Source organism: Oryctolagus cuniculus, chromosome 18 (genome assembly GCF_964237555.1).
Source record: "Oryctolagus cuniculus chromosome 18, mOryCun1.1, whole genome shotgun sequence".
Classification (NCBI taxonomy): domain Eukaryota; kingdom Metazoa; phylum Chordata; class Mammalia; order Lagomorpha; family Leporidae; genus Oryctolagus; species Oryctolagus cuniculus.
This window is the reverse complement of record NC_091449.1, coordinates 39,052,484-39,080,262: the sequence shown is the minus strand read 5'-3', so window position 1 is coordinate 39,080,262 and position 27,779 is coordinate 39,052,484. Positions and strand designations below refer to the sequence as shown.

The window sequence follows — 27,779 nt, the reverse complement described above, 5'->3', positions numbered from 1 at the left end:
GGACCAGCAGGGCTTCAGGTGCTCGCTGCTGCCAACAAGTCCTCCTGAGCATCCAACAAGACCAGGAGCCGCCTGCTCCCTCCTCACTGCAGTGCTGCGGCTCAGGATCCCAGGGCTCACACAGGGCTAGGAGAGCAGCTGCTCTTGGAGCAGGCTCCCCACGCCCTCTGCCCACCCTGGATGCAGCCATCTGGCTCCCCCATTCCCCAGGCAGGGAGCAGATGAAATAGGAGCGGTCCAGGGTGTGCTCTGAGGGACCAGCGATGACAGGGCCATGGGCATTGGGAACTGGACTGACCCTTGCCCTCAATCGTGGCCTACCCTACATGGTAATATTGGTCAGACTAGACAAGAAAGCTGGCCTCCCACACAGGGCCATGTTGGCCTCTGCTTTCATCTCCAGAGAGCACCAAGTGAGCACTTGTGGCCCTGAGCCCTTTGTAGGACACCCAGTGACATGAGCCCAAGTCCAGGTTGGAGTTACACACATGTAGTCCAGCCTTTGCCACACCTGGATCCTGGAAGGTCCTGGTACTTCCAGACACACGCTTAGCAGTGAACATGAACCACCACGGTGGCGCTGAGGCCTTAAGGTGAGCTGGGTTCAGCTCCCTTTTGTGAGACAGAGAGTTGAAGAAGGAGATGGTTAACTTGGGAGGTCAAAGGCCAGTGGGTAGCCGGAGCCCAGGCAGGGACCCCACCCAGGGGATGGTCTCCCGGCTCATTCCTAGAGCACAAACGTGTGCCCTTACCCTGTTCCCCTGTCTCAAGAGCACGCCCGTGCCCCAGATGAGGCTGCCGAAGAATGGAGGCTGACCCCAACAGGAGAGTGCCCACCTGACTGGGCAGCAGGTGTCTGCACTTAGTCCCCAGGGTCGATGTCCAGGGCCACCCAGGGGGGACACCAATGCTCCTTGACTTTCTCAGGTGACTGATCTACTGGTCCTAGGTCTGTGTTCTCTGAAGGCCTCTCTGGCCAGTCCCAGTTTCAGGTCTGGAGGACTGGATTCATGGAGGAGGGGGAAGAAAGGCAGGGAGGAGATGGACACACGGAGGGTAGGGACGCTGGACCTCGCCAGCCCAGGATGGGGGCCTGAGGTAACCTCACACCTCACACAATGCTGTACACAATGTCAAAGGCCATGGGACATGGGGACCCTCAGGTGTCACTGGATGGCCGGGAAACAGGCCTCTGGCTGAGATTGGGGACTGCAGTAATGTTGCCTTGCACGAAGTCCATTGGGAACCTCTGCAGACAGGCCTTGAGGGACACAAGAATGGACCAATCACTTCAGAAACAAACTCTTTATTCTATTTCGATCAGCAAGGGGCAGTTGGAACCCTGGGGCATTCCTGTGAGTTTGAGGGATACTAGTACCTCTGCTTTTGCCATCTCTATAATGTGTTGGCCGCACAGTCTCGCTGCCTCCACAGGCCACCAAACTGGTGATTCAGTGCATGCCCAGACCCCAGGGAGTCAGAGTATGTTCTAAGAGGAGGGATGGGTGCCAGATGCAAGCCCGGCTCAGTGGAAAGCAACCATGGACAGGATGGACTCCTCCTGACCTCAGCTACTGGGTAGGGGGCACAAAGCATACAATGGACCCAGGTGAGGCCAGGGGAGGCTACTAAGGATCAGGGACCAGAGCTGATAAGGAACCTTGTCAATAAGAAGGACATGGTGTAGGCAGGGTCCATTGACTTGCAGGGTGGTGATGTGGTCCCATATTTCCCTGCATGGCCTCAGCGTGACAGCCTCACCATGGAGGAGCCACCAGGCTCTGCCAGCACTCGGGGTCGTGAACCCACCATGGGCCTGGCCCTAGGGATGCTCCACCCACCACTGCCTGAGTGCATGGTCTGCAGGGGCCACAGGGCAGGGGTCCTTGGGCCTATCCCAAGTTCTGGGGGACACAGGTGGGGCTGGAGTAACAGGGGCCAGGGCAGAAGGGGCGGGGCTCACAGTTCTACTTGGTTTTGTTCTCTGGGGTTCCAGGGTCTCCAGCTGGCAAGGACTCCCTAGGCTTAGGAAAGCCAGCTCCTTGTGCCATGCGGAGGCCATCCCCTGAGATGTGGGCTGAGCACAGAGGCTCTGATGCCCCGAGGGACAGGTCTGGCTCCCAGGGCTCCAGGGAGCCCTCCTCGTCACCCCACTCCTCATCGCTCGAGAAGGGCCCCCAGCAGGAGATTTCTGCATCACAGCTCCCTGGAGTGGAGACAGTGTCTCGGGGCTCCCGCAGGCCCTTGGTCCAGAGGGGAGCCAGAGTGGCCTTGCAGGGGTCTAAGAGTGCCTGCAGGATGTTGCTATCCGGAGGCCAGCGGTCTGCGGCCAGCATGTAGACCACCAGGTCAGGGAGGGAGCCCCAGCCCGACAGCCCTTGCTGGTCCCCTGCTTGCTCTGCAGGGCGGGAGAACTCGGAGGAGCCCAGGGAGAGGCTGGAGGCCCAGGCGTCGGGGGAGTCCTCTTCATGTTCCCAGTCTTCCAGCATGGAAACTTCTAGCACCTTCGTCGGGGGAGGGCAGGGAGGCTGTGTGGACCCACAGGGCTCTGCCTGTCCTTGGATTCCCAGGGAGGCCGTGGTGGGCTTGCCGGGCTCTAAGAGTGCCTGGAGGATTTGGCGCTGTGGGGGCCAGCGGTCTGCAGCCAGCATGTACTCCACCAGGTCAGGCAGGGACGCCGGTGCTGACAGGCTCTGCTGCTTCCCAGGGTTGTGGGCGGTGGGAGTGACAGAGGCGGCACCCAGACACTCCAGGGACCCTTGCAGGAGGCCTGGGATCCCAGGCTCTGGGGAGGCCTCCTGTGTCTTCCATGTCTCCAGCTCCCACGTGGCCTCGGGGATGGAGCACTCGACTCCTCCCACAGCCTGGCTGCAGGGTGCTGAGCCCCGGAGCTCCTGGGGCAGGGTGGAACCAGAAGGGCAATGCACTGCGGCCTCATCACCCAGCACCTCGGGCCTCCCTGGTGTGGGGAGCGGCCCTGGGTCCACAGCCTCCAGCATCCGGCCAAGGGGACCAGTGGGCAGCTCCTCTGGCAGTGCTGAAAGGCAAGGAGAAGCGGTCGGCTTCTCGCAGAGCCCAGTGATGCCCAGGCTGGGCTGGAGCTGGGGCCCTGGGGCTCTCAAGGTACTGCCTGGCCCCTGGCCTGGTCCTGAGGACGCCTCGCTGCTGCTGCCCAGGGAAAGGTGTGGGCACCTGGGTGGGGAAGATGTGAGGGGACCCAGGAGGCTGGGATGGACCCCACGGCAGGGCTGGCTCTGGGCTCCGTGTCTGACACTGTCATCCCAGACACATGGTCTCAATAAACTCCCATGAGGTCATTCTGTCACCTGACCCACCTGTCACCTAAGAGCCCTGACACACACCACGGGCGCTGCTGTGGCAATGACAGGGACACGCCTGGCAGGTATTCGGGCACCCGGGTTTGGGCACCCACCTTGAGGTTCCATTGGCCAGGATGTGTGAAAGCCGCTTGGAGCAGATGACATGGAGGAGGAAAGCCCAGGGCAGGTCTTAGGAACATGGCGCGCCCACTCCTGACACCCCAGGGGCGATGGGGAGCATGCACGGGGGCCCACCTGGAGGAGGCAGCAGGCAGCGGAGCTTGCGGAGCTTCGACTGGGAGGCCTGGAGCTGCCTCCCCACGACATGCTCGTCCAGGGCCCAGGCCTGGCTCAGCTGGTCCTGGAGGAACGCACTGAGGGTGTCCTGGGACAGCTGCAGGAGGCGGCCTACATGGGGTGGGGGGCAGTTGGGGTGTCTGGCTTGGAGGCGCCCAGGGCAGGAACAGCACCCACGGACTCTCCACTCCCAGTCCACACACCCACGTAGCCGCTGGATCTGCAAAGTCCCCACCTGGGGGAAGGCTGAGACTCACATGTGAGGTACCCTGTCCACCCAGCCAAGGGGCAGGGCCTTGCTAGGAGGTTTCTGGGGTACACTAACACCAGGTTCAAGCACGGGGCCCAGGCAGCCACTCCTGCTCTCCCGCAGTCCATGCTCCAGGGGCTGAGCAGGATCCCCCACCCCCAGCCCATCACCCCACCCTCCACGGCCCCAGGGGACTCACTCTTGTGGATCTTGAGAGCCACGTAGGACATGGCCGTCAGCACGGGCTCGCCCTCCAGAATGTAAATGTCCCAGAACCTGAGGGTCACTGGGAAGGGACTCTGTGGGGGCAGCAGGGGTGTGAGGATGTGGCCATGCAGGCTGAGCAGGGAGCAGAGGGCAGCACAGGTACCCCTGCCCAGGGTGAGACCCCGCTGAGGCTGCCCCAGTTGAGGTCCTGCCACTGCTCAAGGGGTGGACTTGTCACACTGGGGATGTGGGGCACCTGTCAGGGGGCTGCAGGCCCCTCGGGGATGCAGTGGACTGGGGAGAAGGGGTGAGGAGGACTGGCAGCATGACCACTGGCCTGCCACCCGGCCCTGTGGGCACAGCTTCCCAGGTGCAGGTGTCCCTGGGCACCTTACCCCGTCAGTGAAGCAGCCTTTGAACCACTTGGGAATATAGGTCCTGGTGGCCACACCCTGGCTGTCCTACAGGAAGGGAGAGAGGGGCTCAGGGCCTGTCCAAGTCCTCCCAAGAGAGGATACTCCAATGGAGGGGCGGCTCTTCAACCAGCGCAGTGCTGGGTGTGTGGGCACAGGCGACACCTGCTGGCCCCTGGTGACTGTGCCCCGGGATGCTGGGTGTGAGCAGGAGAAGGACAATGAGTCCTCCCTGCAGAGCCCGCTGCAGACCCCTCCCACCAAGACGGCCCCTGGTCAGGCCTTGGCTCCACCCCCGTGCCAGGGACAGCTCAGACCCTGCTCCAGAGCCCCCCCTTGGAGGTGCCAGGGGCCACACCACTCACCAGGTGGCTCTTGAGTGTGGGGAGCGCCAGCTTCAGGATGGTCTCGTGATGCTGCTGCAGACGCGCCAGCTTGGGCTGCCCGGCTTTATAGAACCCTGAGAGGCCCAGACCCCCCTCGGGGAATCAGAGCCTGCAGGCAGCACTGGGGCTGTCAGGGGGCGGCATAGAGGGTGCAGGCTGGGGGGGGGGGCATTGAAGGCTCTGGATGGGCAGTAGAATCCCCCCTGTGGGGGGACAGGATGAAGGTGGAAGAAGGCTACAGGTGGGTGGCCCTGGGGTCCAGACCGGACTGAACAGAATTCAACCAGAATAATGGGTGAGCAGCTGGTGGGGGCCTGGTCAAATCTTGGGTACAAGGATTAGGTCGAGCGGACCCCGTAAGGGAGGCCACCGTCTGGGCATCCTCCAGCTGTGTTGAGTGAGGGCTGGGGACGGCCATGGCGCAAAGCAGCAGGACCAGCAGGCACCTGGACCAGGACGCACCCAAGGGCTGGGGTGCGTGATGCAGAGGCAGCCATGGAAAGGCTGTGGGGCCCCGGCTAATGGGGAGACCCAGGGCCTCACGCTGAGTGGGGGCCCCCAGCCCCACATTCAGACTCTCCAAAGGGAGGTTGTTGTGGACACCCAGATGTGGGGGCAGCTGTTGAGCCGACCGTGGTGGCAGCTCGCAGCCTGGCTGCTGGGGGCTGGTCCAGCCAGCACCTACCCTGCATCGCATGCCTGTCGTTGGCCATGAGCTGCGCCAGGGCCCAGAAGGCATCTTCTTCGTCTAAGAAGATGAGGAGCAGGGCGGCCACCTGGTTCAGGCCCGGGCTGTAGCCCACCTCCTGCAAGAGCCCAAAGTCACCATGGAGCCACACCGCCTGGCTGACCCGTGTCAGTTCTTGCTCCCGGAACTGGGCACCCCAGGGCAGCAGTCTCTGTGCCCCACCCCTTGCAGGCCCAGCTGACATCACACAGCCCCCTCACCCCCAGCCCCCTAATTGCACCTTGCAGATACTCACAGGGTCATAAACGGAGTAGGCCAAGAGCAGGTGAAACAGGGCCTGCTGCCTGGGGACGAGAGGAGGGAGGGTTGGCGAGGTTCCTGAAGGCCGTGAGCTCAGCTCTTTGTCCCCACCCCTTCTCTGCACCCCAGCCAGTGCTGTGCACACCTCTCACCCTGATCACAGCCCAGGGCTCCTTCCTCCCCACCCACCCCACACGCCCATAGCCAGCTCCAGGTCACCCTCAGCAATTGGCCTGCGGTGGAACTCAGGGGCTGGTCCCGGCCCAGGCCACTCTGGCCTCCAGGGTCCTGGCTCCTCTCCCAGGGCTGTCTCTGCTGCTGTCCCTGTCCTCTGGAGCTTCCTGTGTTATGGCCCCACCTGCCCAGGTCCCAACCAGCACCTCGCACCCAGCAGCTCAAGGCCCGGTGCTGGCTGATCCTTCTCGGGGCAGCCTCAGCACCTACTGTGGGCCCCAAAACTTCCAGGAACCCCACACTTGTGCTAGCGCCACACATCTCACCTAGGACACTCCTAATTCTCCACGGCACTGGTTCCCACAAAATCCCTCCTCAGTCACAAACTGCCCATGGCCTCACTTGACTCCGAATCGCTCCCGGAACATGACGTGTCCCCCAAAGGTCTTGCTCACGGCCACATCGATCTGCTGCACCCACTGTGACCGCAGCTGGCCCTGTGCCTTCAGCTTCTGGAGGGCGGGAGGAGGGCGGGGCCAGCCTCAGCACAGAGCCCCCGCCTCCACCATCTCAGTGTCCACATACACAGGGTCCAGCAGGGGCCGAAGGAGAGTTTCGGGACCAGGAGGCTCAGGTCCCTGAGTCCTTGACCAGGGAGGTCCCTGGTATCAGCTGACCATGGTGCCCGTGTCACCCATGAGATCCAGAGCCCTGCCGAGGGGTCCCCTGAGGACCACCCTCTGCTGATGGGCAGGCATGAGGTTCTGTGCTCCAGGGGACCAGTGTAAGCCATGGGCCCGCCCAGGACAAGCTGCATACAACCTCCCAATGGGGACACTGCCAGGACATGGTGAGGGGACAGGGGCAGTCACAAGTGGAATATGCTGAACAAGGCCAGAGGGACCATCCAGAGAGGAACAGGAGCACACAGTGCCCAAAGGAGGCCTCTTCCCATCCCAGGCTATGCCAACCATGCACTGAGCTCTGGACCCACCTGGCCAGGGAGTGACATTTCTGGCTCCAAGCTATCGTCCTACCTGATAGGCCCCGGGGTTCTCCGCCTTCACCGCGTCCACCCCGAGGAGCAGGCCCCACACCTTCCCCCGCACCTGGGCAGGGATGCCCTTGTAAATCCGGCGGCGCAGCTGCAGGAAGGAGGGGCTCTGGTGAGCCAGGCACAGGGCACCCTGAGCAGGCTGGGGGCAGAGGCTGCAGCAGGATGGGGGCCTGGGTGCCTGCTGTCCTGGGAGGGCTCGGGTCAATCCCCAGGGACAGAGGTGGTCTGGGCTCAGGGAACATGGATCTCAGCCATGGCTCCCTTCCCTGGGCCGGGGCGTGGCCAATCCTGCCATCAGTTGTCTCCCAGCGGGGACCTTGAATGGGAGACAGGAGGCTGAGCCAAGGCCTGTGTCCTTGGAGTTAGGGACAGTGGGCCGCCAGCAGACTTGGAGAGAACCCAGTGCCCCCACAGACGTGGGTGATGAACTCCCAAGGGGCAGAGAAGTTCCCCACAGCTCCTCAGCCGCCACGCCACCTTCTGAGTGTTCTGATAATTCTGCCAATTCTTCAGAATTTTCAGCCATTTTTGGAGGCTTCGGTTCTGCCGATTCTGCAGGAAGACAGGGACTTTGTTGTCAGCACAGATCTGGGTCTTGGAGAGCGGCCCTCGGAGGCAGCGCCCAGCCTGACCTCTCTGAACCGCATGGACCCACAGGGGGCCCAGACCTGGGCCCAGACCCTCTGAGTGGGTCAGAACCTGTGACCCTTGGCCGCCTCCACAGAACCCACACTGAGGACGGACACCCCCACTGTCCAACCCTCCAGATGTCCCGTGGCTGTGGGCAGGGTCCCGTGGCTGTATGTCCTTTTAGGGCGGGAGGATGTGGTGGGGTAGCCCTAGAGTTCCTGACTCTGGGTGACTTTGGGTTCTGCCCCTCACCAACACCCAAAACACCAGGCCCTGGGGGATCCTCCCAGCCCCACCCCTGCGGTCTCCACAGATAGCTTTCACCTTGGTGATCCAGGCGCTGTCCCGGGGCAACCGCTTCTCACTGGGAGGCAACGGAGGCACAGCTGTGAGGACCTGAGCCAGGCCCGAGCCTCTCAACCGCCCACGCCAGGCCAGGGAAGGGACAACCCAGGCCCAAGCCCCAAGACTTAGATCAAGAGTTCAAAGAGAAGGCACGAGGCAGCCATCCTGCCCATGGACACCCCTGGGAGGATGGGACCTGGGAATGTGGGAAGCACAGGGCCCGCAAGGTCCCGGGTATCGCAATGTGGTTCTGCTATGGGAGCTCCCTCCTGGGCAGAGACCGGGCCCTGTGCAGGATCTGAGAATCCACAGTCCTGAGACAGGAAGGCTGCCTGGGAGCGGAGGACTGGGCACCCGTGGGAGCCAGTGTCAAGAAATGGCAGAACCACCAACCAGCCCACGACCTGGCCTGAAATCTGCCCAGTGCTGGCAGGGCTATCATATGCCTACTCCCCGACACCCTACCCGGCCGTGGGCTTGCCCTCTGCCACCTGCCTCTCCTGATCTCAGGCTGCTCAGGCCGCAACACAAACTCACCCTCTTCCATGTCCCAGGACACCTGGGGCACAGGATGAAGGCCTAGTACCTCCTCCCCAGTCCCCAGCTCCCCGGCTCAGACTCAGGCCAGAGCGCCTTTAATGAGAACCCTCCCTGCCCGGTCCCTTCCTCAGGACCCCAGCCAGGGGCTCGGCCCTCAGCCCAGCTGCCCCTCGGACCCTGCCAAGGAGGCTGCTCTCCGGGGGCCCTGAGCCCCTGCAGCCCTGGTCACTCGTCCTGTGCCCACACCCTCTCTGCCAGTGACAGGGCTCCTCCCCTCCCAGCTCCCGGGCAGCCCTGTCCCTCCCAGTGTCTCCTGAGGCCCCTATCACACAAGGAGAGCCCAGGCTGCAGAGACAGGTCCCTGCCTCCAGAGCAGGCGCTCTGAGAACAGCAGCTGCCCTGAGTGGCCATGGGGTGTGCCGACTCACTGCAGGATGCCCAGCTGATCCGGGAATGGGCGGGTGGCCTCGTCCTCCTCCTCCCAAGGCATCACCAGCACCCCTCCTCGGCGACCCTGCAGCCAGAAGGGCACCCAGGTGAGAAGCCGGGGGCACATGGGCTGGGGAGAGCGGGAGGGCCCCCACCACCACCATGGCCCTTGGCAGCGCAGTCCACTGTTGCCATGGACACGGCCGAGGTCCTAGGGCCCTTCCTCCCAGGGCAGCTGCCTGGCCTGTACCTGCTCATACTTGGTGATGGTCACGGCTCGCTGCCGGGCCTCCAGCAACTCCAGAGCCTCCATGTCTGAGCTGCAAGAACACACTGTAAACAGGACAGAGCCCAGAAGCACCACAGGGAGCTGCTTCCTACCACCCCACCCTGCGACTCAAGTCCATCCCATCTGAGCCACCGCCAGGCAGGTGGCACCTGACTCTCAGGAACCAGGAGGGTGTCAGTCCAGAGGTCGTGGACATGGATGACACACGAGGGAGAGGGGGGGTGCCCCTGACTTCTGCCCCAGACTGACTGAAGGAGCCTTCTCCCCGTGTGGTGTGGGCTACCCTCCACTGTGCCCAGACACACCCCTAGAACAGAAGGTCTCCTCCAGCTCCCAGTTCAGAGCCCCAAGTCTCCGATGAGCCCACAACAGGTACCTGTGCCCCGTGGGGAGCTCAGTGCAGACTGGACGCCAACCCTGGGGACATCTGGGCTGGCACAGACCCATACTAAGGGCATAATCACAGACACCCCACTCCATCATGGGAGCACTGACAGGGACCACAGTAGCCGCACTCAGCACACAGCAGGCAACGCCCGTGCTCGGCTCTCGTCACTCATCCGGGAGCCACTGTCCCTCCCCAAGACCCGTCCCTCTCACCTCTTTCCCAAATCCGTCCTCCTCTGCCGAGTCTGCTCCAGTCTAGGAAAGCACACGAGTCAGTCCCTCACAGACACGAGCAGCCTCTAACTGCCACCACCCACGCAAGAGGATTCCAGGAATGCTGACATCACGGGGTTCCACCAGCAGTGTCACAATGCCACCCTCCCGGGTCAGCAGGGCCTCGTCCCCTCAACTGTCAGATCCCTTGGAGGTGGGTCCTGTGCTGTCTCCACAGCTCGATCAGGAGGGCAGGCCCAGGACAGGTGTTCTGGAGCCAGGTGCACCTGTGCCTCTGGCCTCTGTCGGGCCCTGAGACCAAACCCTGCTCTCTATAGAACAGCCTTTAAGCCTCTTCAGTTTGAATAAAGTTCCCGCAATGAGCCCACTTCCTGACTGGGTAGCTTGTTTTGTCCTTGATGAGTTTCTCCTGTTCCTTATATACTCTGGGTGTTAACCCTTTATCGGATCGTAGTTTGTAAATATTTTCTCCCGTGTCGTTGGTTCTTCTTCACTTTGCTGGTTGTTTCCTTTGCTGTGCAGAAACTTCTTAGCTCAGGGTCATCCCATGTTCACTTTGCTTTCCTGTGCTTCTGGGGTCTTCTCCAAGTAGTCTTTGCCCAGACCCGTGTCCTGCAGTGTTTCCCCTATCTTTTCCTTCAGGAGTTTCAGGGTTTCAGGTCTTAGGCTTAGATCATGGATCCACTGTGAGTTGACTTTTGTACAGGGTGTAAGATACGAGTCTTGTTTCAAACCTCTGCAGGTAGAAACCCAATATTCCCAACATCGTCTGAAAAAGTGTCTTTTCGTGGAGGGATTTAGGTCTCTTGTCAAATATGAGTTGGTCAAAGATGAGTGGATTACTATCTGGGGATTCTCTTCTGTTCAATTAGACTACACGTCTATTTTGAGCCAATACCATGTTGTTTAGTTTATAACAGCCCTGCAGTAGGTTTTGATATCTGGTACTGTGATGTCTCCAGCTTTGATTTTGTTATTAAAGATTGTTTTGTCTATTTGGGATCTTTGTGCTTCCATATTAATTTTTGGATTTCTTTTTACATATGTGATGTATGTCCTTGGTATTTTCATTGAGATCACGTGGAATCTGCAAATTGCCTTGAGTAATGTGATCCCTTGGATAGTTTAATTTTCCCAAATCAAAAACAAGGAAGATTTTTCCATTTTGGTGTGTTCTTGTATATCTTTCATTAATAATTTTAAATTTACATTGTAGAAGTCATTTCCATTCTTAGTGAAATTTATCTCAAGGTACTTGTTTTTTTTTTTTTTATGGGTATTTTTAATGAGATTTCTTTCTCAGCCAGAGCTGTATGTGAGAATGCTGTAGATTTTTATGTTCTATCCTGCAACTTTACAACTTCTTTGATGAGTTCCCAGAGTCTCTCAGTGTAGTCCTTCCGTGCCTGTGTGTAAGGAGCATGCCATCCCCAACAAGGTGGACCTCCTCCTTCCCACTTCATATGCCTTTGATTCCTCTTCCTTGCCTAGTGGCTCTGAGTAAAACATCTAGAACTATATAGAATAATTACGGTGAAACTGGGCACCCTTTTCTGGTCCGGCTCTTAATGGGAATACTTCCATCTTATCCCCATTCAATATGATGATGGCTGTGTGTTTGCTCACTACTGCCTTGAGTGTGTTGCAGTGTGTGCCTTCTATAGTCAATCAATCTTTATGGTATCCACCATGAAAGAATGCTCTATCTAATCAAATGCTTCCTCCTCATCTATCGAGATAATCTTTTTCTTTTATCCACCAATTTGTTGATGTGACATATCGTGTTACTGATTTGCATGTGTAGACCCCTCCCTAAAATGGCCACTGGGAGCATGTGGCTGGCTTCTCTGTGTCTGTTCTCTCTCCTCACTGCTCCATGGAGTCTCTGGAGTCTGTTCTCTCTCCTCACTGCTCCATGGGCTCCATGGAGTCCTTGGGAACATGGTCCTCCCTTTGTGTCTCTGGCATCTGTCTGTGCAGAGGTCAGTGTGGCCTCTCCCTGTTCAGGCATCCTGGACCCTCCCTGCCGGCCGTTCTTACTCTGCAGGTCACTCTAGCCTTGGGACTCTGTAGAGAGCCCAGCTAGAATGACCTCCAGCTCTGGGGAGCCCAGAGGGCACCAGCCACCGGTGATCTCAGCAGCTCTTCCATCTCTCATTTTCTCTCCCCTTCCCTCTGTCACTCTGAATTTCAAGTCTAGATAGATACAGAGAAAGAGAGAGAGAGAGAGAGAGAGAGAGAGAGATCTTTTCTAAAATTGAATGGCTCCATCAGTTGCCAAGACCTTGAAATGTTTCTGCACGAGTGGGGTTGGTATAAGGAGCTCCTGGTTCCCCACTTCCCAGGGTAACCACAGGGCTGGTGATGGTCCCTCCTCCCAGAGTGCATTGAGAGCTGAGTGCCCTGTTGTTTCCCACTGCCTTTCTAGGGCCGCCCCCAGGAAAGATGGTGCCCTCAGGGGTGAGCTGATCCCCACATGCCCGGACCTCCCTCATCCCCACACGAGAAAGGCAGGTGTGGAACACATTGTTAGCCTCCCCACACCCACTGTGGGCACGCACGGGTAGCCGCAAGTCCACATTGGACAGGTGACTTCATTATCATAATGGACGCTGTTCTGTGTCCTGCAGCAAAACTGCTCCCAGGGAGCCCTGCCTCTACTGCCTCCATGAGACCCTGCTCCCCACCTGAGCCAAGCACAGGGAAGACGTTGATAGGTTTCGCTCCATCAGAGTTCATCTGTGGGGGCAGACGCTCCCCAGACACATGGGGACACATGTGAAGCCACCAAGAAGCTGTTTACAGTGGACCCAAAATTGTCAAGAGTGAGCAACAACTAGCACAAATCAACGCACAAATGGAGAACAGGTGGATGTAACCATAGGAATAATAAAGGGAGGGGGTTGACAGGAGCCAAGAGTTGGATCTGAAAGTCAAAGAGCCAGGGCATGTGGCAGCTTCCAGCAGTTGGGAGAGGCAGCGACAGATTCTCCAGTGGAGAATTGATTGTTTAACTGAGATGCAATGTGATAGAGAAGAAGAGAGACACAGAGAGAAATTCCATGTGCTGCCTCATCCCCAAAGGCAGACAGAGCTGGACCAGGCAGAGCCATGAGCTGGGAACTTGTCCAGCTCTCCCACAAGGGTGCAGGGGCCCTCACCAAGGCTGTCAGCTGCTGTCTCCCAGGCTCTTTGGCAGGAAGCTGGATTGGAGGAGAGTGGCCAGGCCTGGAACTTAAATCCTGACATGAGACGCAGACGCCCCAGGAGTCACCTTAACTCAGGGCCCTTCTCCCCCTTCCCCCAGGACACTGTTTAGGATTGTTCATCTAGGCTGTCCAGAGCACTAAATTCAGAGGCCTCATTTTGAGCAGGGAAGCCCCTGTGACTGACAGGTCTCTGCTGCCCTCCTGTGGGCAGTGCTGTCCAGCCACACCTGCTCTGCAGTGGTGCTGGCCTGTGCTGACAGCTTTGAGAGGGACCTCTTGGCTCTCTCAGACTGGGCTCCTAGTCACTTGGGACTGTTTGGGGGGAAGCTCCCACATCTTAGTCCTCTGTGCAACTGAGACCAAGTGACGCTGGCCCGGGGGCCTCCTCAGACACCAACAATGAATTCATCCTGCTCCTGGCACCCAAGAAGGCCTTGGGAGACTCCTCCTACCCAGCACTGCTCTGTAAAAGGTCCATCCTGTGTCTCCCTCCTGGGCTGCTCTAAGATTCCTGAGCAAGGAAAATCCACTGTTTGCCCCGCATCCTCACACTCACTCTCCTCACCACACTGACAGCAGGTTAAGGTTCTATCCCCAGGCAGCAGTGTTTTCAGTGGACACCAACGGGAGGTCCTACAACCTGATGCCTCCCCTGTCTGCCTGGAAATGGCGTCAGAGGCCCCCAGACTGCCCCCCATGCCCAGTGCCAGCAGCAGGGCCCGGGGGGGTCACCGTTGAGGAGGTTCACGTTGTGCTGCACACCAACTTGTCTGTGTCTGGGGAGACGGCGCACACTTCGTGCAGTGAGGTACATGCAGCTGCTGATCACCTACAAGGCCCACCCGGGACAGCAGAGCCCAGGATCTAGTGTGAGCCCATCAAGCAAGGCTGTGGACAGCTGCCCAGGGCAATGCAGTCTCACGGGCACAAACTCCACTTGCACCACTGTGAGGGACGCAATATGTAAGCTGTGCTGGGTGTGGACCCTGGGACATCAGGACACACTGGGCTTGATCATTGCTGTTTGCTGGACTAACCGCAGCCCATGGGCTAAGGCCACCCTCCCAGCTCGTTACACTGGACTCTAGCACGTTCTGAAGTTGTCCTGGAGAACCACAAGGAAGAAGGTGGGGGAACCAGGTCAGTCCAATCCCCCCATCCCCAGGAAAGTGCCCTGCAGTGACCTGTGCTTCTGACCACCCGGCTCGATACCCAGCGACCCCGTGCCCTCCCCGCCTCAGGGTCAATGCTGTGTGACAAGGGCTCACAGAGCACAGGGCAGCACTTACCTGTCCAGTTTATGATGAAGATCGCTGCAGAGAAGGAGGCGTCCACAGCCAAGCCTGCAGAGGGGCAGAAATGCACGAGGCAGAGGCACTGGGCTTCTGCCCTCCCCGGGGAGCACCACCCTCCCAGCACCTCCTGTGTCCAGCAGGTTCTCCAGGCTCTCCATGGAGGCTTCTTCAGGCAGCATGATGACCAGGTCACTGGGACGTGTGGTGTCCTCAGCCCACCAACTCCCAACCCCTCAACCCTGCCTGTTCTTGGAAAGAGATGGAGAGTTCCAACTCCACTGGGAAAATTGGATGGAGTCCTGGACTCCTGGCCTCAGCCTGGCCCTGTCGGGGCCTTTGTGTACTAGAAGATGGGAAATCTCTCTCTTTCTTTCCCTCTCTCTCTCTCCCCCTCTCCTTCTCCTTTTTCCTCTCCCTCTTCCTCTCCCTCTTCCTCTCTCTCTCTCTCTCTCTTTCTCTTCCCCTGCTCTGAAATGAATGTTTTTAAAGACACTTATAGGAGTGTGTTAAGGACAATGTGGCAATAAGGGTAAGAAGGGAAGAAATCACAGACACATTTCTTATTTAAAACGGACTTTATATTTTATCTGAGAGGTAGAATTACGGAGTTGGGAGGAGAGAGTAGGAGAGAGAGAGAGAGAGAGAGAGAGAGAGAGAGAGAAGAGGGAGGGAGGGAGGGAGGGAGGGAGAGAGAGAGAGAGAGAGAGAGAGAGTCTTCCATCCACTGGTTCACTGCCCCAAATAGCCACAATGGCTGGAGCTGGATGGAACTGAAGCCAGAAGCCAGGAGGTTCTTCCAGGTCTCCCACACGGGTGCAAGGACTCAAGCACTTAGACCAACTTCTAGTGCCTTCCCAGGCCATAGCAGAGAGCTGGATCAGAAGAGGAGCAGCTGGAACATGAACTGGCACCCATATGGGATGCCGGGGTGGCAGGCAGAATCTTATCCTAACACAGCACAGCACCGGCCTCGTACGTTTCTTATTATGTCACACCCCACCTTCTTGTGTCCCTCTGGCCACAGACCACTTACAGCAAAACAGTGAACAACTCCCAGGGCCCTGCCCACTGTGGAATCCTTTGTCTCTCACCACGCACGCAGTGCACCCCTCCCTGCAGCTCAGTGCCCTTGATCCAGCGGTGACGCCCTGAGGGAGGCTGATGCAGACCCCAAGCTGGTGCTGAGCAGCAGCCCCTCCCAGGCTCAGGAAGCAAACACACGTTGTCCTTGTCAGGTTGGGGACGGGTTGTCCTGCAGCCGCCATTCTTGGATGCACCCTCTAGCAACAGTCTGATCACACGGCTGCGCCCCTTTAAACTCTCGGAGCTGACGACTCCTCCTGGGCAGACTCCTATACCCTCAACAGTTCCTGCCTCGTCTGCTGTCGCTTTGGCTTCTCTCAAGATCGAAGGTTTCGCTCAAGACCCAGTTCAAGTGCACCTGTTATGGGGAGCCCGCTCTGATCCCCCAGATGGGCCTTGCGCGTGGTTTCTCTGCCGGGGTGCGAGGTGGCCTTGTCTCGCCTGCCTCTGTAAGCCAGGCATCCGCTGAGGGCCTGCCCCGTGCCAGGTTTGAGTAAGGACGTGGTTTCTGCCTCTTGTCCCAAAAGCTGCTGGTGCCCAGAAGGGTCATTCAATATATTGTGATGAGTGCAGTGACAGGGGAAGGTTAACAAAGACTTTTCTTCAAGGGTGGAAACTTGAGAGACAATATCAGAGAGAAGGAAACGGCAAAGGATGACACTCGTGGGGTGAAGAACAAGTGGCGGATTGCACCTGACATGGGTTGACTGGAGCCAAGAGGCTGTGAGCAGAGAGGAGGTGGGCTGGGAGCTTGGATTGACCCTAAGGCCATTGGGGAACCACTAGAGAACTTTCCAGGAGCACGTATACAGTTGGTGCTCAGTAACTGACTCCTTTTGAGCACACTACCTGCCTTCCCAGCAGAATGGGTGTTCCGTGGGGATGCTGTATTCCTGTTGTGTTTGCTAGTTCCTTCCTAGTACTTGGTGGGGCTAGGGTTTGGACAGATGACTCACCAAGATAAGACACAACCGTGACCTTTCCTTCCAGACAGGAACTTCTTTCCAACCCTGGCTTGGGAGGGTCCACGGGCCCTGAGCAGTGTCCAGAGAGCAGAAACCCCAGTGCTCACTGCTTCCTTCAGCCTCTGCTTGGCAGCAGGAGCGTGGTGCTGCCACCTGGTGGACATGGACCGCGTTCTCTCTTAACCCACTTCCTCCATGGATGCTGAGGTGCCCTCTTCTGCAGGGCAGAGAAGAGAGAGGTTGTAAAGGCAGAATTGTGCTCCGTGGACACTTCCGCCCGCGGGCTCAGAGGAGCCTCTGTGAGGCCGGCTCGGGTCCGTGTGTCCTCTGCCTGCAGTCAGGAGAGTAAGTGAGCTCAGCTCGGACCTCAGGACGTAGGAGGACTATTCCAATTGTACTGGACCATAGAAGTAAAGATAAGTGTTTCTGCTTAGGACACCTGCGTCCCATCCAGGAGTGCCTGGAGCTGCGTCCCAGCTCAGCTCCCGGGTCTGGCTTCCTGCTAAGGCAGACCCTGGGAGGGAGTGGTGGTGGCCCAGGGAGCTGCGTTCCTGCCACCCTTGTAAGAGCCGGGGACTGAGTTAGCTGTTCTCAGCCTTGGTCCTTCCCCGCCCCTGTCACTGAGGGCGTCTGGGGATGGGAACTGTGTGCGTGTGCGTGTGTGTTTCAGTCTCTCTGATTGGGATTTCTTCCCCTGTCCAAGTAGAGTGTCACCACCTCACACACACAGCCCAGATGCTCGGCTCCCGAGGCTCACGGCCAAGGTCGGGCTGGCAGTTGGCCATGCAGAATCAAAGGGGCTCTAAATGGAGGAACTTGGGGATTGTGCGCAAGAGACCTGGCCTACCATGAGGTCACAGATCCCCAGTGCCGGAGCTCCCATGTCGGGCAGCAGGCTCATCTCTGTTCTGCTCTAAACTTCCTGAGAGCTGCTGACACAGACTTCTCACTGCTGGCCCTTGGGCCACCTCCCACTACCTTTCAGCCTTCAAATACACAAGGGTGCTAACCGCATTGCTATTGGGCAATACCTCCTGTATATGGGTGTCGCCATCTCCTTGCTGCCTTGCATTGAGAATGTTTCTCTGAGGGTAGGTTTCTGTCCTGGGAGTTAAGGCATCTCTGGCACAGCGGGTAAAGCCACTGCCTGCAGTGCTGGTGTCCTATCTGGGCACCAATTCGAGTCCCAGCTGCTGCACTTCTGGTACAGCTCTCTGCTATGGCCTTAGAAAGCGGTAAAAGGTTGCCCAAATCTTTGGGCCCCTGCACTTGCATAGGAGACCCAGAAGAAGCTCCTGGCTCCTGGCTTTGGGTTTTTGCAGCTCTGGCTATTGTAGCCATTTGGGGAGTGAACCTGGAGATGGAGAATCCGCCCCCCTCCACCGCCTCTCTTTCTCTTTCTGCAGTTCTGAATTTTGAATGAAAAAATTTTAATAAATAAATCAAAAGCATTAGTTACAATGCCTGTGTCAGGTATGGAGCACCAGGCTCTGACCCAGGTGCACTCCTGACTGCAGCTTCCTGCAAACGCACATCCTAGATGATGGCCCATGAGCTGGGTCCCTGCCACTCACACGGAGACCTGAACTCAGCTCCCAGCTCTAGGCTTTGGCCCCCAGTAGGCATCTGGGCATGAAACAGTGGACAGGATCATTCTCATTCAGAAACATACATTTAAAAATAAAATAAAATAAAATAAAATGAAAGAATTCCAGGATGCGTGTCTCTTCCCCAAAGGGTGGCAGAGCTGAGGTCTCAGGGCCTCAGAGTGAGTGGTGTCCTTCCCCGAGGAGTCAGTCCGGGAGCCCCAGTCCCCTTGAAATTCAACCCTAGAGAAGGGACGGGGGCAGAATACCACAATGAAACCAGACGGCCAAACCTGCCCTCACTTTCAGTGGATTTTATGAAATAAAAATGTATCCCGATCTCAGGGACAGAATCCTCCCCAGTCTCTTGTCTGATAGGAGATACAAGTGTCGTAGCACAAGGTATGTTGGTGACAGGTGAGCCACTCTGACCAGAATCGCTGTTTTGCCCAGCAGACTGGTCATAGGGAAACCGCTCTCGTCACAAAGCCCGCAGCATCTTACGGCTGCCGCAGACCGCACTCACTGTGCCGTCACCAGGTGCTCGGCACGAGGGACAGCCTTCACTGTTCTATACACATATTTCCTCCAAGAGGAGAACAACTTTGAAATAAAATACAAAGCAGATGTAGGAATTGGCAATGACAGGAACCCCAATAGGGAGGGGCTGCCCCATTGGCCAAAATATGATCAGAAGGAAGGATATCTGAAGACTGGTGCCATCATACAAGCAGCCCAGAGCTGAAAGACAAGGAGTGGCTTTCTGGACAGAACTATTGGCCAAGCAGGTGGTGGAGAAATCACCCTAGACAGAACACGTGGAGTGGGAAGTGTGAGACCCAACCAGCCTCAGGAATATGAAGGAACCAGGAGTGGGGTATTCCACAGGCATTTGCAGGTCAAAGAGGCATCTGATTGTGGAGGCTGGAGATTGTTCTGGTGCAAAGAGGCAGAGGCCAGGGGAAGAAATGTACTTGTGACAGCAGTGAGGTGAGTAAATATTCACGGGGGACCACATCAGTGTCTTTGTCTAGGACTGGAGGTTGGTCCATCATCCAAGAGAGTGAGGGGTGAAGAGAGAGCCACCATCAATAGGTAAGTGACTACGCTGGTGTTGATGTGTTCACTGGACTAGCAGCGTGCAGGAGGCAGGGCCCTTGGAGGTATTAGGTAGGTGCTGGACGTAAACCAGTCTCTGGGCCACCGAGGATTTACGCAATAGGCACTGGGCATTCCTCTCCTGTCTTCCAGAGTTAGACGTGTGAATCATCAGTGTGGAGTGCTTCTGTAAGGATTGGGGCTGGTGACTGCCAAAGTGTTCCGATGCTGCTGATGCCCACGTCCCATATTGGAGTGCCTGGGGGTTCAAGTCCTGCCTGCTTGTTTCCAATCCTGCGTCCCAAGGATGGCCACCCTGAGTGGTTATGGTTCACATATGTGGGTCCCTGCCACCCTTGCCACAAACACGGTGGGCGCTGTGGGCTTCCATGCCACGCCCAGCTCTGTGGGCACTCGGGGACTGACCCAGCTGATGAAGATCTCTCTCCATCTGTCCTCTCCTATCTCTCACTGCCTCTGCCTTTCAAATAAAAGAACCAAAACATCATAAAGGGAGAGGGGGACACCAGCATGTTTGCTGTCCGTTGTATTTCTTCTGTGAACAAATGTTTACTCAAGTTCTTAAGCCAAACAAAAATTTTGCCTGCAATTATGTACTTGAAAAACAGATGCAGACAGACACACACACACACACACACACACAAGTGGAGTGGGTGGGGAGGGAGATCTTCCATGGTCACTATTTTTCCAGGTATTTTGTTTTGGACACAGGTGTTTTTTCTTGTCTACTGTTTTCTTTGCCCTGAGACAGGAGCTCGGCTGTTTAGGAAGCTGCACAAGTGAAATGCCCCAAGGTTCAGCATGGAAGACCTGGGTCCTCAGGAGGGTGCTGCTGTATGTTTGTTTTCTGATAGCTCTCACTGCCACACTGGAAGGAGCAGGAGGCGCCTCAATGAACTTACTGTGTCCCTGAGTGTGGCAGAGAGAGGAGGGGCCAGCGTTGTGGTGTAGTGGGTAAGGTCACCACCTGCAATGCTGGCATCCCATATGGGTATCTGTGTCTGGCTGCTCCACTTCTGATCCAGCTCCCTGCGATGGCCTGGGAAAGCAGTGGAAGAGGCCCAAGTGCTTGCACTCCTGCCACCCACACGGGAGACCTGGACGGAACTCCTGGCTCCTGGCTTTGGCCTGGCCCAGTCCTGTGTGTTGTGGCCATTTGGGGAGTAAACCGGGGGAAGGAAAGTCTGTCTATCTGTCTCTCCCTCTCTCTGTCACTGCCTCTTCCTCTCTCTATGTAGCTCAGAATTTAAAAAAAAAAAAAAAAAAAGAAAGGAAAAATAGATAGTGAGAGAAGCCAATCCCTCTGTCACAACTGACAATCAAACCTTTGCAGTCTGGCTTTGGGGAAAGAGTGCCATCGATGGATCCCCGAGTAAAGATTCTCTCACAGCCTGTAAAAGGCAGCCCAGCCCCAGGCTGTTGTCCCACAGTTGATGTGGACGGGAAGTTTTTGGTTTTGTTTATGTTTTTAAAGATATATGTATTTGTTTGAAATGCAGAGTTACAGAGAGGCAGATAGAGAAAGAGAAAGAAACAGGGAAGTTTTCCATCTGCTGGTTCACTCTCCAGATGGCCCCAATGCCTGGAATTGTGCAGATCGGAAGCCAGGAGCCTGAGCTTCTTTCTGGTCTCCCACAAGTTGCAGGGACCTAAGGACTTGAGCCATCTTGTACTGCTTTCCCAGGACACAGCAGAGAGCTGGATGGGAAGTGGAGCAGCCGGACTGGAACTATTGCCCATATGGGATGCAGGCAGTGCAGCGGTGGCTCCAGCCCCAGTGAGAGGTTCTGAACGTCCATCCAACCCTCCCATCAGAGCAGCTACTTCCAGGTGATGAATGAGAAGTGGAACCATTGAACCCCATGGACATGAGACTCCTGCTCCACCTCTTTCTTATGAAAGAGATTCCTTGATTAAGGAATTGTTCTCTGGGGTCTATGACCACCACTGGGTCTTCTGAAAGCATCACAGGAAGGAAGATACACCTCTGTACCTGTACCTGTACCTGTCGCTGTGGCTGTGTCTGTATCCACATGTGTGTGTGTGTCTCTATCTAAGCTGAATCTCTCTATATATACACCTTTGTCTACCTGTGTATCTGTATCCATTTCTGTATCTAAATCTCTATTTCTCTATATATCTGTGTTTGTACACACACGTATATCTGTATTCCCGTCCATATCCACAGTTGTGTATCCATGTGCACACCCGTATCCACACCTGTCTGTAGATCTACCCAGAATCTATTCCCGTGAGGACAAATCGCTGCTGCTTCCATGATGCACACCAGCTTTCCAGCAAGTGGCCAGGGAGGGGCCCTGGAGGCAGAGCATCCACCAGCAGGGCCAGGGCCTGATCCCCCGGCCAGGACAGAAGAACCCTGTGTCAGGGACCAGGATTGGGCATGAAGGGGTACAGGCAGGGGCTGGCTGCAAGAAGCCTCCATTCCAGGGGAGGGGGTGGCCCTGCGCTGTGCCTCACACAGGAGTCACAGCAGGGGCAAAGGATCATCTGGGGATCCGGTCTGCTGACCACATGGACAGGGAGGGCCAGGGGCAGAAGGAGTCAGGGCACGGGGACCAGCAGGGCTTCAGGTGCTCGCTGCTGCCAACAAGTCCTCCTGAGCATCCAACAAGACCAGGAGCCGCCTGCTCCCTCCTCACTGCAGTGCTGCTGCTCAGGATCCCAGGGCTCACACAGGGCTGGGAGAGCAGCTGCTCCTGGAGCAGGCTCCCCACGCCCTCTGCCCACCCTGGATGCAGCCATCTGGCTCTCCCATTCCCCATGCAGGGAGCCGATGAAATAGGTGCAGTCCAGGGTGTGCTCTGAGGGACCAGCGATGACAGGGCCATGGGCATTGGGAACTGGACTGACCCTTGCCCTCAATCGTGGCCTACCCTACATGGTAATATTGTCCAGACTAGACAAGAAAGCTGGCTTCCCACAGAGGGCCATGCTGGCCTCTGCTTTCATCTCCAGAGAACATCAAGTGAGCACTTGTGGCCCTGAGCCCTTTGTAGGACACCCAATGACATGAGCCCAAGTCCAGGTTGGAGTTACACACATGTAGTCCAGCCTTTGCCACACCTGGATCCTGAAAGGTTCTGGTACTTCCAGACACACGCTTAGGAGTGCACCTGAACCAGCAGGGTGGCGCTGAGGCCTTAAGTTGAGCTGGGTTCAGCTCCCTTTTGTGAGGCAGAGAGTTGAAGAAGGGGCTGGTGAAGTTGGGAGGTCAAGGGCCAGTAGGCAGCCGGAGCCCAGGCAGGGACCCCACCCAGGGGATGGTCCCCCAGCTCATTGCTAGAGCACGAACATGTGCCTTTACCCTGTTCCCCTGTCTGAAGAGCACGCCCTGCCCCAGATGAGGCTGCCGAAGAATGGAGGCTGACCCCAACAGGAGAGTCCCCACCTGACTGGGCAGCAGGTGTCTGCACTTAACCCCCAGGGTCGATGTCCAGGGCCACCCAGGGGGGACACCAATGCTCCTTGACTTTCTCAGGTGACTGACCTACTGGTCCTAGGTCTGTGTTCTCTGGAGGCCTCTCAGGCCAGTCCCAGTTTCAGGTCTGGAGGACTGGATTCATGGAGGAGGGAGAAGAAAGGCAGGGAGGAGATGGACCCATGGAGAGGAAGGGACGCTGGACCTCACCAGCACAGGATGGAGGCCTGAGGTGACCTCACACCTCACACAGTGCTGTGCACAATGTCAAAGGCCATGGGACATGGAGGACCCTAAGGTGTCACTGGATGGCCGGGAAACAGGCCTCTAGCTGAGATTGGGGCCTGCAGTATCTGTTGTCTTGCACGAAGTCCATTGGGAACCTCTGCAGACAGGCCTTGAGGGCCACAAGAATGGACCAAACCCTTCAGAAACAAACTCTTTATTCTATTTCCATCACAAGGGCAGGGGGAACCCTGGGTCACTCCTATGAGGTTGAGGGCAACCAGCACCTCTGCTTTTGGCATCTCCACAATGTGTTGCTCGCACGGTCTCGCTGCCACCACAGGCCACCAAATTGGTGATTCAGTGCATGCCCAGACCCCAGGGAGTCAGAGTATGTGCTAAGAGGTGGGATGGGTGCTGGATTCAAGCGCGGCTCAGTGGACAGCAACCAAGGACAGGATGGATTCCTCCTAACCTCAGGGACTGGGTAGGCGGCACAAAGCATACATGGAACCCTGACTTTGGGACCCAGGTGAGGCCAGGGGAGGCTGCTAAGGATCAGGGACCCGAGCTGATAAGGACCCTTGTCAATAAGAAGGACACGGTGTAGGCAGGGTCCATTGACTGGCAGGGTGGTGATGTGGTCCCATATTTCCCTGCATGGCCTCAGCGTGACAGCCTCACCATGGAGGAGGCCACCAGGCTCTGCCAGCACTCGGGATCATGAACCCACCATGGGCCTGGCCCTAGGGATGCTCCGCCCACCACTGCCTGAGTGCATGATCTGCAGGAGCCACAGGGCAGGCAGGGGTCCTCGGGCCTGTCCCAAGTTCTGGGGGACACAGGTGGAGCTGGAGTAACAGGGGCCAGGGCAGAAGGGGCGGGGCTTCAGTTCTACTTGGTTTTGTTCTCTGGGGTTCCAGGGTCTCCAGCTGGCAAGGACTCCCTAGGCTTAGGAAAGCCAGCTCCTTGTGCCATGCGGAGGTCATCCCCTGAGATGTGGGCTGAGCACAGAGGCTCTGATGCCCCGAGGGACAGGTCTGGCTCCCAGGGCTCCAGGGAGCCCTCCTCGTCACCCCACTCCTCATCGCTCGAGAAGGGCCCGCAGCAGGAGGTTTCTGCATCACAGCTCCCTGGAGTAGAGACAGTGTCTCGGGGCTCCCCCAGGCCCTTGGTCCAGCGGGGAACCAGAGTGGCCTTGCAGGGGTCTAAGAGTGCCTGCAGGATGTCGCTATCCGGAGGCCAGCGGTCTGCGGCCAGCATGTAGACCACCAGGTCAGGGAGGGAGCCCCAGCCCGACAGCCCTTGCTGGTCCCCTGCTCGCTGTGCAGGGCGGGAGAACTCGGAGGAGCCCAGGGAGAGGCTGGAGGCCCAGGCGTCGGGGGAGTCCTCTTCATGTTCCCAGTCTTCCAGCATGGAAACTTCTAGCACCTTCGTCGGGGGAGGGCAGGGAGGCTCCGTGGACCCACAGGGCTGGGCCTGTCCTCGGATTCCCAGGGAGGCCATGGTGGGCTTGCTGGGCTCTAAGAGCGCCTGGAGGATGTGGCGCTGTGGGGGCCAGCGGTCTGCAGCCAGCATGTACTCCACCAGGTCAGGCAGGGACGCCGGTGCTGACAGGCTCTGCTGCTTCCCAGGGTTGTGGGAGGTGGGAGTGACAGAGGCGTCACCCAGACACTCCAGGGACCCTAGCAGGAGGCCTGGGACCCCAGGCTCTGGGGAGGCCTCCTGTGTCTTCCATGTCTCCGGCTCCCACGAGGCCTCAGGGATGGAGCACTCGACTCCTCCCACGGTCTGGCTGCAGGGTGCTGAGCCCCGGAGCTCCTGGGCCAGGGTGGAACGAGCAGGGAGACCCCCTGCGGCCTTATCACCCAGCACCTCGGGCCTCCCTGGTGTGGGGAGCGGCCCTGGCTCCGCGGCCTCCAACGTCTGGCCAAGGGGACCAGTGGGCAGCTCCTCTGGCAGTGCTGAAAGGCAAGGAGAGGCGGTCGGCTTCTCGCAGAGGCCAGTGATGCCCGGGCTGGGCTGGAGCTGGGTCCCAGGGGCCCTCAAGGTACTGCCAGGCCCCCTGGACTGGTCCTGAGGATGCCTGGCTGCTGCTGCCCAGGGAAAGGTGTGGGCACCTGGGTGGGGGGAGCTGTGAGGGGGACCCAGGATGCTGGGATGGACCCCATGGCAGGACTGGCTCTGGGCTCCATGTCTGACACTGTCGACCCAGAGACATGGTCTCAACAAACTCCCATGAGGTCATTCTGTCACCTGACCCACCTGTCACCTAAGAGTCCTGACACACACCACGGGCGCTGCTGTGGCAATGACAGGGACACGCCTGGCAGGTATTCGGGCACCCTGGTTTGGGCACCACCTTGAGGCTCCATCGGCCAGGATGTGTGAAAGCCGCTTGGAGCAGATGACATGCAGGAGGAAAGCCCAGGGCAGGTCCTGGGTACCTGGCGCGCCCACTCCTGACTCCCCAGGGGGGATGGGGAGCATGCACGGGGGCCCACCTGGAGGAGGCAGCAGGCAGCGGAGCTTGCGGAGCTTCGACTGGGAGGCCTGGAGCTGCCTCCCCACGACATGCTCGTCCAGGGCCCAGGCCTGGCTCAGCTGGTCCTGGAGGAACGCACTGAGGGTGTCCTGGAACAGCTGCAGGAGGCGGCCTACATGGGGTGGGGGGCAGTGGGGGGAGTCTGTCTGGCTTGAAGGCGCCCAGGGCAGGAACAGCACCCACAGACTCTCCACTCCCTGTCCACACACCCAGGTAGCCACTGGATCTGCAAAGTCCCCACCTGGGGGAAGGCTGAGACTCACATGTGAGGTACCCTGTCCACCCAGCCAAGGGGCAGGGCCTTGCGAGGGGGTTCCTGGGGTACACTAACACCAGGTTCAAGCACGGGGCCCAGGCAGCCACTCCTGCTCTCCCTCAGTCCATGCTCCAGGGGCTGAGCAGGATCCCCCACCCCCCAGCCCAGCACCCCACCCTCCATGGCCCCAGAGGACTCACGCTTGTGGATCTTGAGAACCACGTAGGACATGGCCGTCAGCACGGGCTCGCCCTCCAGAATGTAAATGTCCCAGAACCTGAGGGTCACTGGGAAGGGACTCTGTGGGGGCAGCAGGGGTGTGAGGGTGCGGCCGTGCAGGCTGAGCAGGGAGCAGAGGGCAGCACAGGTACCCCTGCCCAGGGTGAGACCCCAGTGAGGCTGCCCCAGTTGAGGTCCTGCCACTGCTCAAGGGGTGGACTTGTCCCAGTGGGGATGTGGGGCACAAGCCAGGGGGCTGCAGGCCCCTCAGGGATGCAGTGGACTGGGGAGAAGGGTGAGGAGGACTGGCAGCATGACCACTGGCCTGCCACCCGGCCCTGTGGGCACAGCTTCCCGGGTGCAGGTGTCCCTGGGCACCTTACCCCATCAGTGAAGCAGCCTTTGAACCACTTGGGAATATAGGTCCTGGTGGCCACACCCTGGCTGTCCTACAGGAAGGGAGAGAGGGGCTCAGGGCCTGTCTGAGTCCTGCCCAGAGACGATACTCCAATGGAGGGGCGGCTCTTCAACCAGCGCAGTGCTGGGTGTGTGGGCACACGCGACACCTGCTGGCCCCTGGTGACTGTGCCCCGGGATGCTGGGTGTGAGCAGGAGAAGGACAATGAGTCCTCCCTGCAGAGCCTGCTGCAGACCCCTCCCACCAAGATGGCCCCTGGTCAGGCCTTGGCTCCACTCCCGTGCCAGGGACAGCTCAGACCCTGCTCCAGAGCCCCCCCTTGCAGGTGCCAGGGGCCACACCACTCACCAGGTGGCTCTTGAGTGTGGGGAGCGCCAGCTTCAGGATGGTCTCGTGATGCTGCTGCAGACGCGCCAGCTTGGGCTGCCCGGCTTTATAGAACCCTGAGAGGCCCAGACCCCCCTCGGGGAATCAGAGCCTGCAGGCAGCACTGGGGCTGTCAGGGGGCGGCATAGAGGGTGCAGGCTGGGTGGGGGGGTTAATGTGAAGGCTCTGGCATGGGCAGTAGAATCCCCCCTCTGTGGGGGGACAGGATGAAGGTGGAAGAAGGCTACAGGTGGGAGGACCTGGGGTCCAGTCTGGACTGAACAGAAGTGCAACCAGAATAATGGGTGAGCAGCTGCTGGGGGCCTGGTCGGATCGGGTACAAGGATTAGGTCGAGTGGACCCCGTAAGGGAGGCCACCATCTGGGCATCATCCATCTGTGTAGAGTAAGGCTGGGGGGTGGCCATGGCACAAAGCAGCCGGACCAGCAGGCACCTGGACCAGGACGCACCCCAAGGGCTGGGGTGCGGGATGCAGAGGCAGCCATGGAGAGGCTGTGGGGCCCCGGCTGATGGGGAGACCCAGGGTCTCAGGCTGTGTGGGGGCCCCCAGCCCCACATTTAGACTCTCCAAAGGGAGATTGTTGTGGACACCCAGATGTGGGGGCAGCTGGTGAGTCGGCCGTGGTGGCAGCTCCAGCCTGGCTGCTGGGGGATGTCCAGCCTGCACCTACCCTGCATTGCATGCCTGTCGTTGGCCATGAGCTGTGCCAGGGCCCAGAATGCATCTTCTTCGTCTAAGAAGATGAGGAGCAGGGCGGCCACCTGGTTCAGGCCGGGGCTGTAGCCCACCTCCTGCAAGAGCCCAAAGTCACCATGGAGCCGCACCGCCTGGCTGACCTGTGTCAGTTCTTGCTCCCGGAACTGGGCACCCCAGGGCAGCAGTCTCTGTGCCCCATCCCTTGCAGACCCAGCTGACATCACACAGCCCCCTCACACCCAGCCCCCTGATTGCACCTTGCATATACTCACAGGGTCATAAACAGAGTAGGCCAAGAGCAGGTGAAACAGGGCCTGCTGCCTGGGGACGAGAGGAGGGAGGGTTGGCGAGGTTCCTGTGAGGCCGTGAGCTCAGCTCTGTGTCCAC

The 27,779-nt window shown here is 58.4% G+C and overlaps 1 protein-coding gene and 3 long non-coding RNA genes across 4 annotated transcripts; all 4 read right to left on the bottom strand.

The window, feature by feature from the left end:
- Window positions 1–1,323: 1,323 nt before the first annotated feature.
- Window positions 1,324–4,097, bottom strand: LOC138846529 (uncharacterized). The gene is made up of 3 exons (XM_070062542.1): window positions 4,038–4,097; window positions 3,576–3,852; window positions 1,324–3,037 (listed from the first exon to the last, which is right to left on the bottom strand). The coding sequence occupies exons 1-3, from the start codon at window positions 4,095–4,097 to the stop codon at window positions 1,968–1,970; spliced, it is 1,407 nt and encodes a 468-aa protein (XP_069918643.1). The 3' UTR covers window positions 1,324–1,967.
- A 372-nt stretch (window positions 4,098–4,469) lies between these two features.
- On the bottom strand, window positions 4,470–6,072 carry LOC138846663 (uncharacterized). The gene is made up of 4 exons (XR_011384199.1): window positions 5,857–6,072; window positions 5,559–5,679; window positions 4,853–4,947; window positions 4,470–4,535 (listed from the first exon to the last, which is right to left on the bottom strand). It is a non-coding gene; the product is annotated as an uncharacterized lncRNA (long non-coding RNA).
- A 1,342-nt stretch (window positions 6,073–7,414) lies between these two features.
- On the bottom strand, window positions 7,415–9,197 carry LOC138846668 (uncharacterized). The gene is made up of 3 exons (XR_011384203.1): window positions 9,036–9,197; window positions 8,047–8,086; window positions 7,415–7,644 (listed from the first exon to the last, which is right to left on the bottom strand). It is a non-coding gene; the product is annotated as an uncharacterized lncRNA (long non-coding RNA).
- A 16,853-nt stretch (window positions 9,198–26,050) lies between these two features.
- On the bottom strand, window positions 26,051–27,522 carry LOC138846724 (uncharacterized). Its single transcript, XR_011384274.1, has 3 exons — window positions 27,367–27,522; window positions 26,657–26,751; window positions 26,051–26,339 (listed from the first exon to the last, which is right to left on the bottom strand). It is a non-coding gene; the product is annotated as an uncharacterized lncRNA (long non-coding RNA).
- Between the last annotated feature and the right edge of the window lie 257 nt (window positions 27,523–27,779).

Bases quoted from the DNA above. Each gene is read 5' to 3' on its own strand.
- LOC138846529 (XM_070062542.1), bottom strand. From the start codon at position 4,097: ATGTCCTACGTGGCTCTCAAGATCCACAAGAGTGAGTCCCCTGGGGCC. The intron at 3,853-4,037 runs GTGATGGGCTGG...GCCTTCCCCCAG, and splicing joins CTGGGGCCGTGGAGGGTGGG to GTGGGGACTTTGCAGATCCA. The intron at 3,038-3,575 runs GTGGGCCCCCGT...CTTGCCTTTCAG, and splicing joins CTGCCTGCTGCCTCCTCCAG to CACTGCCAGAGGAGCTGCCC.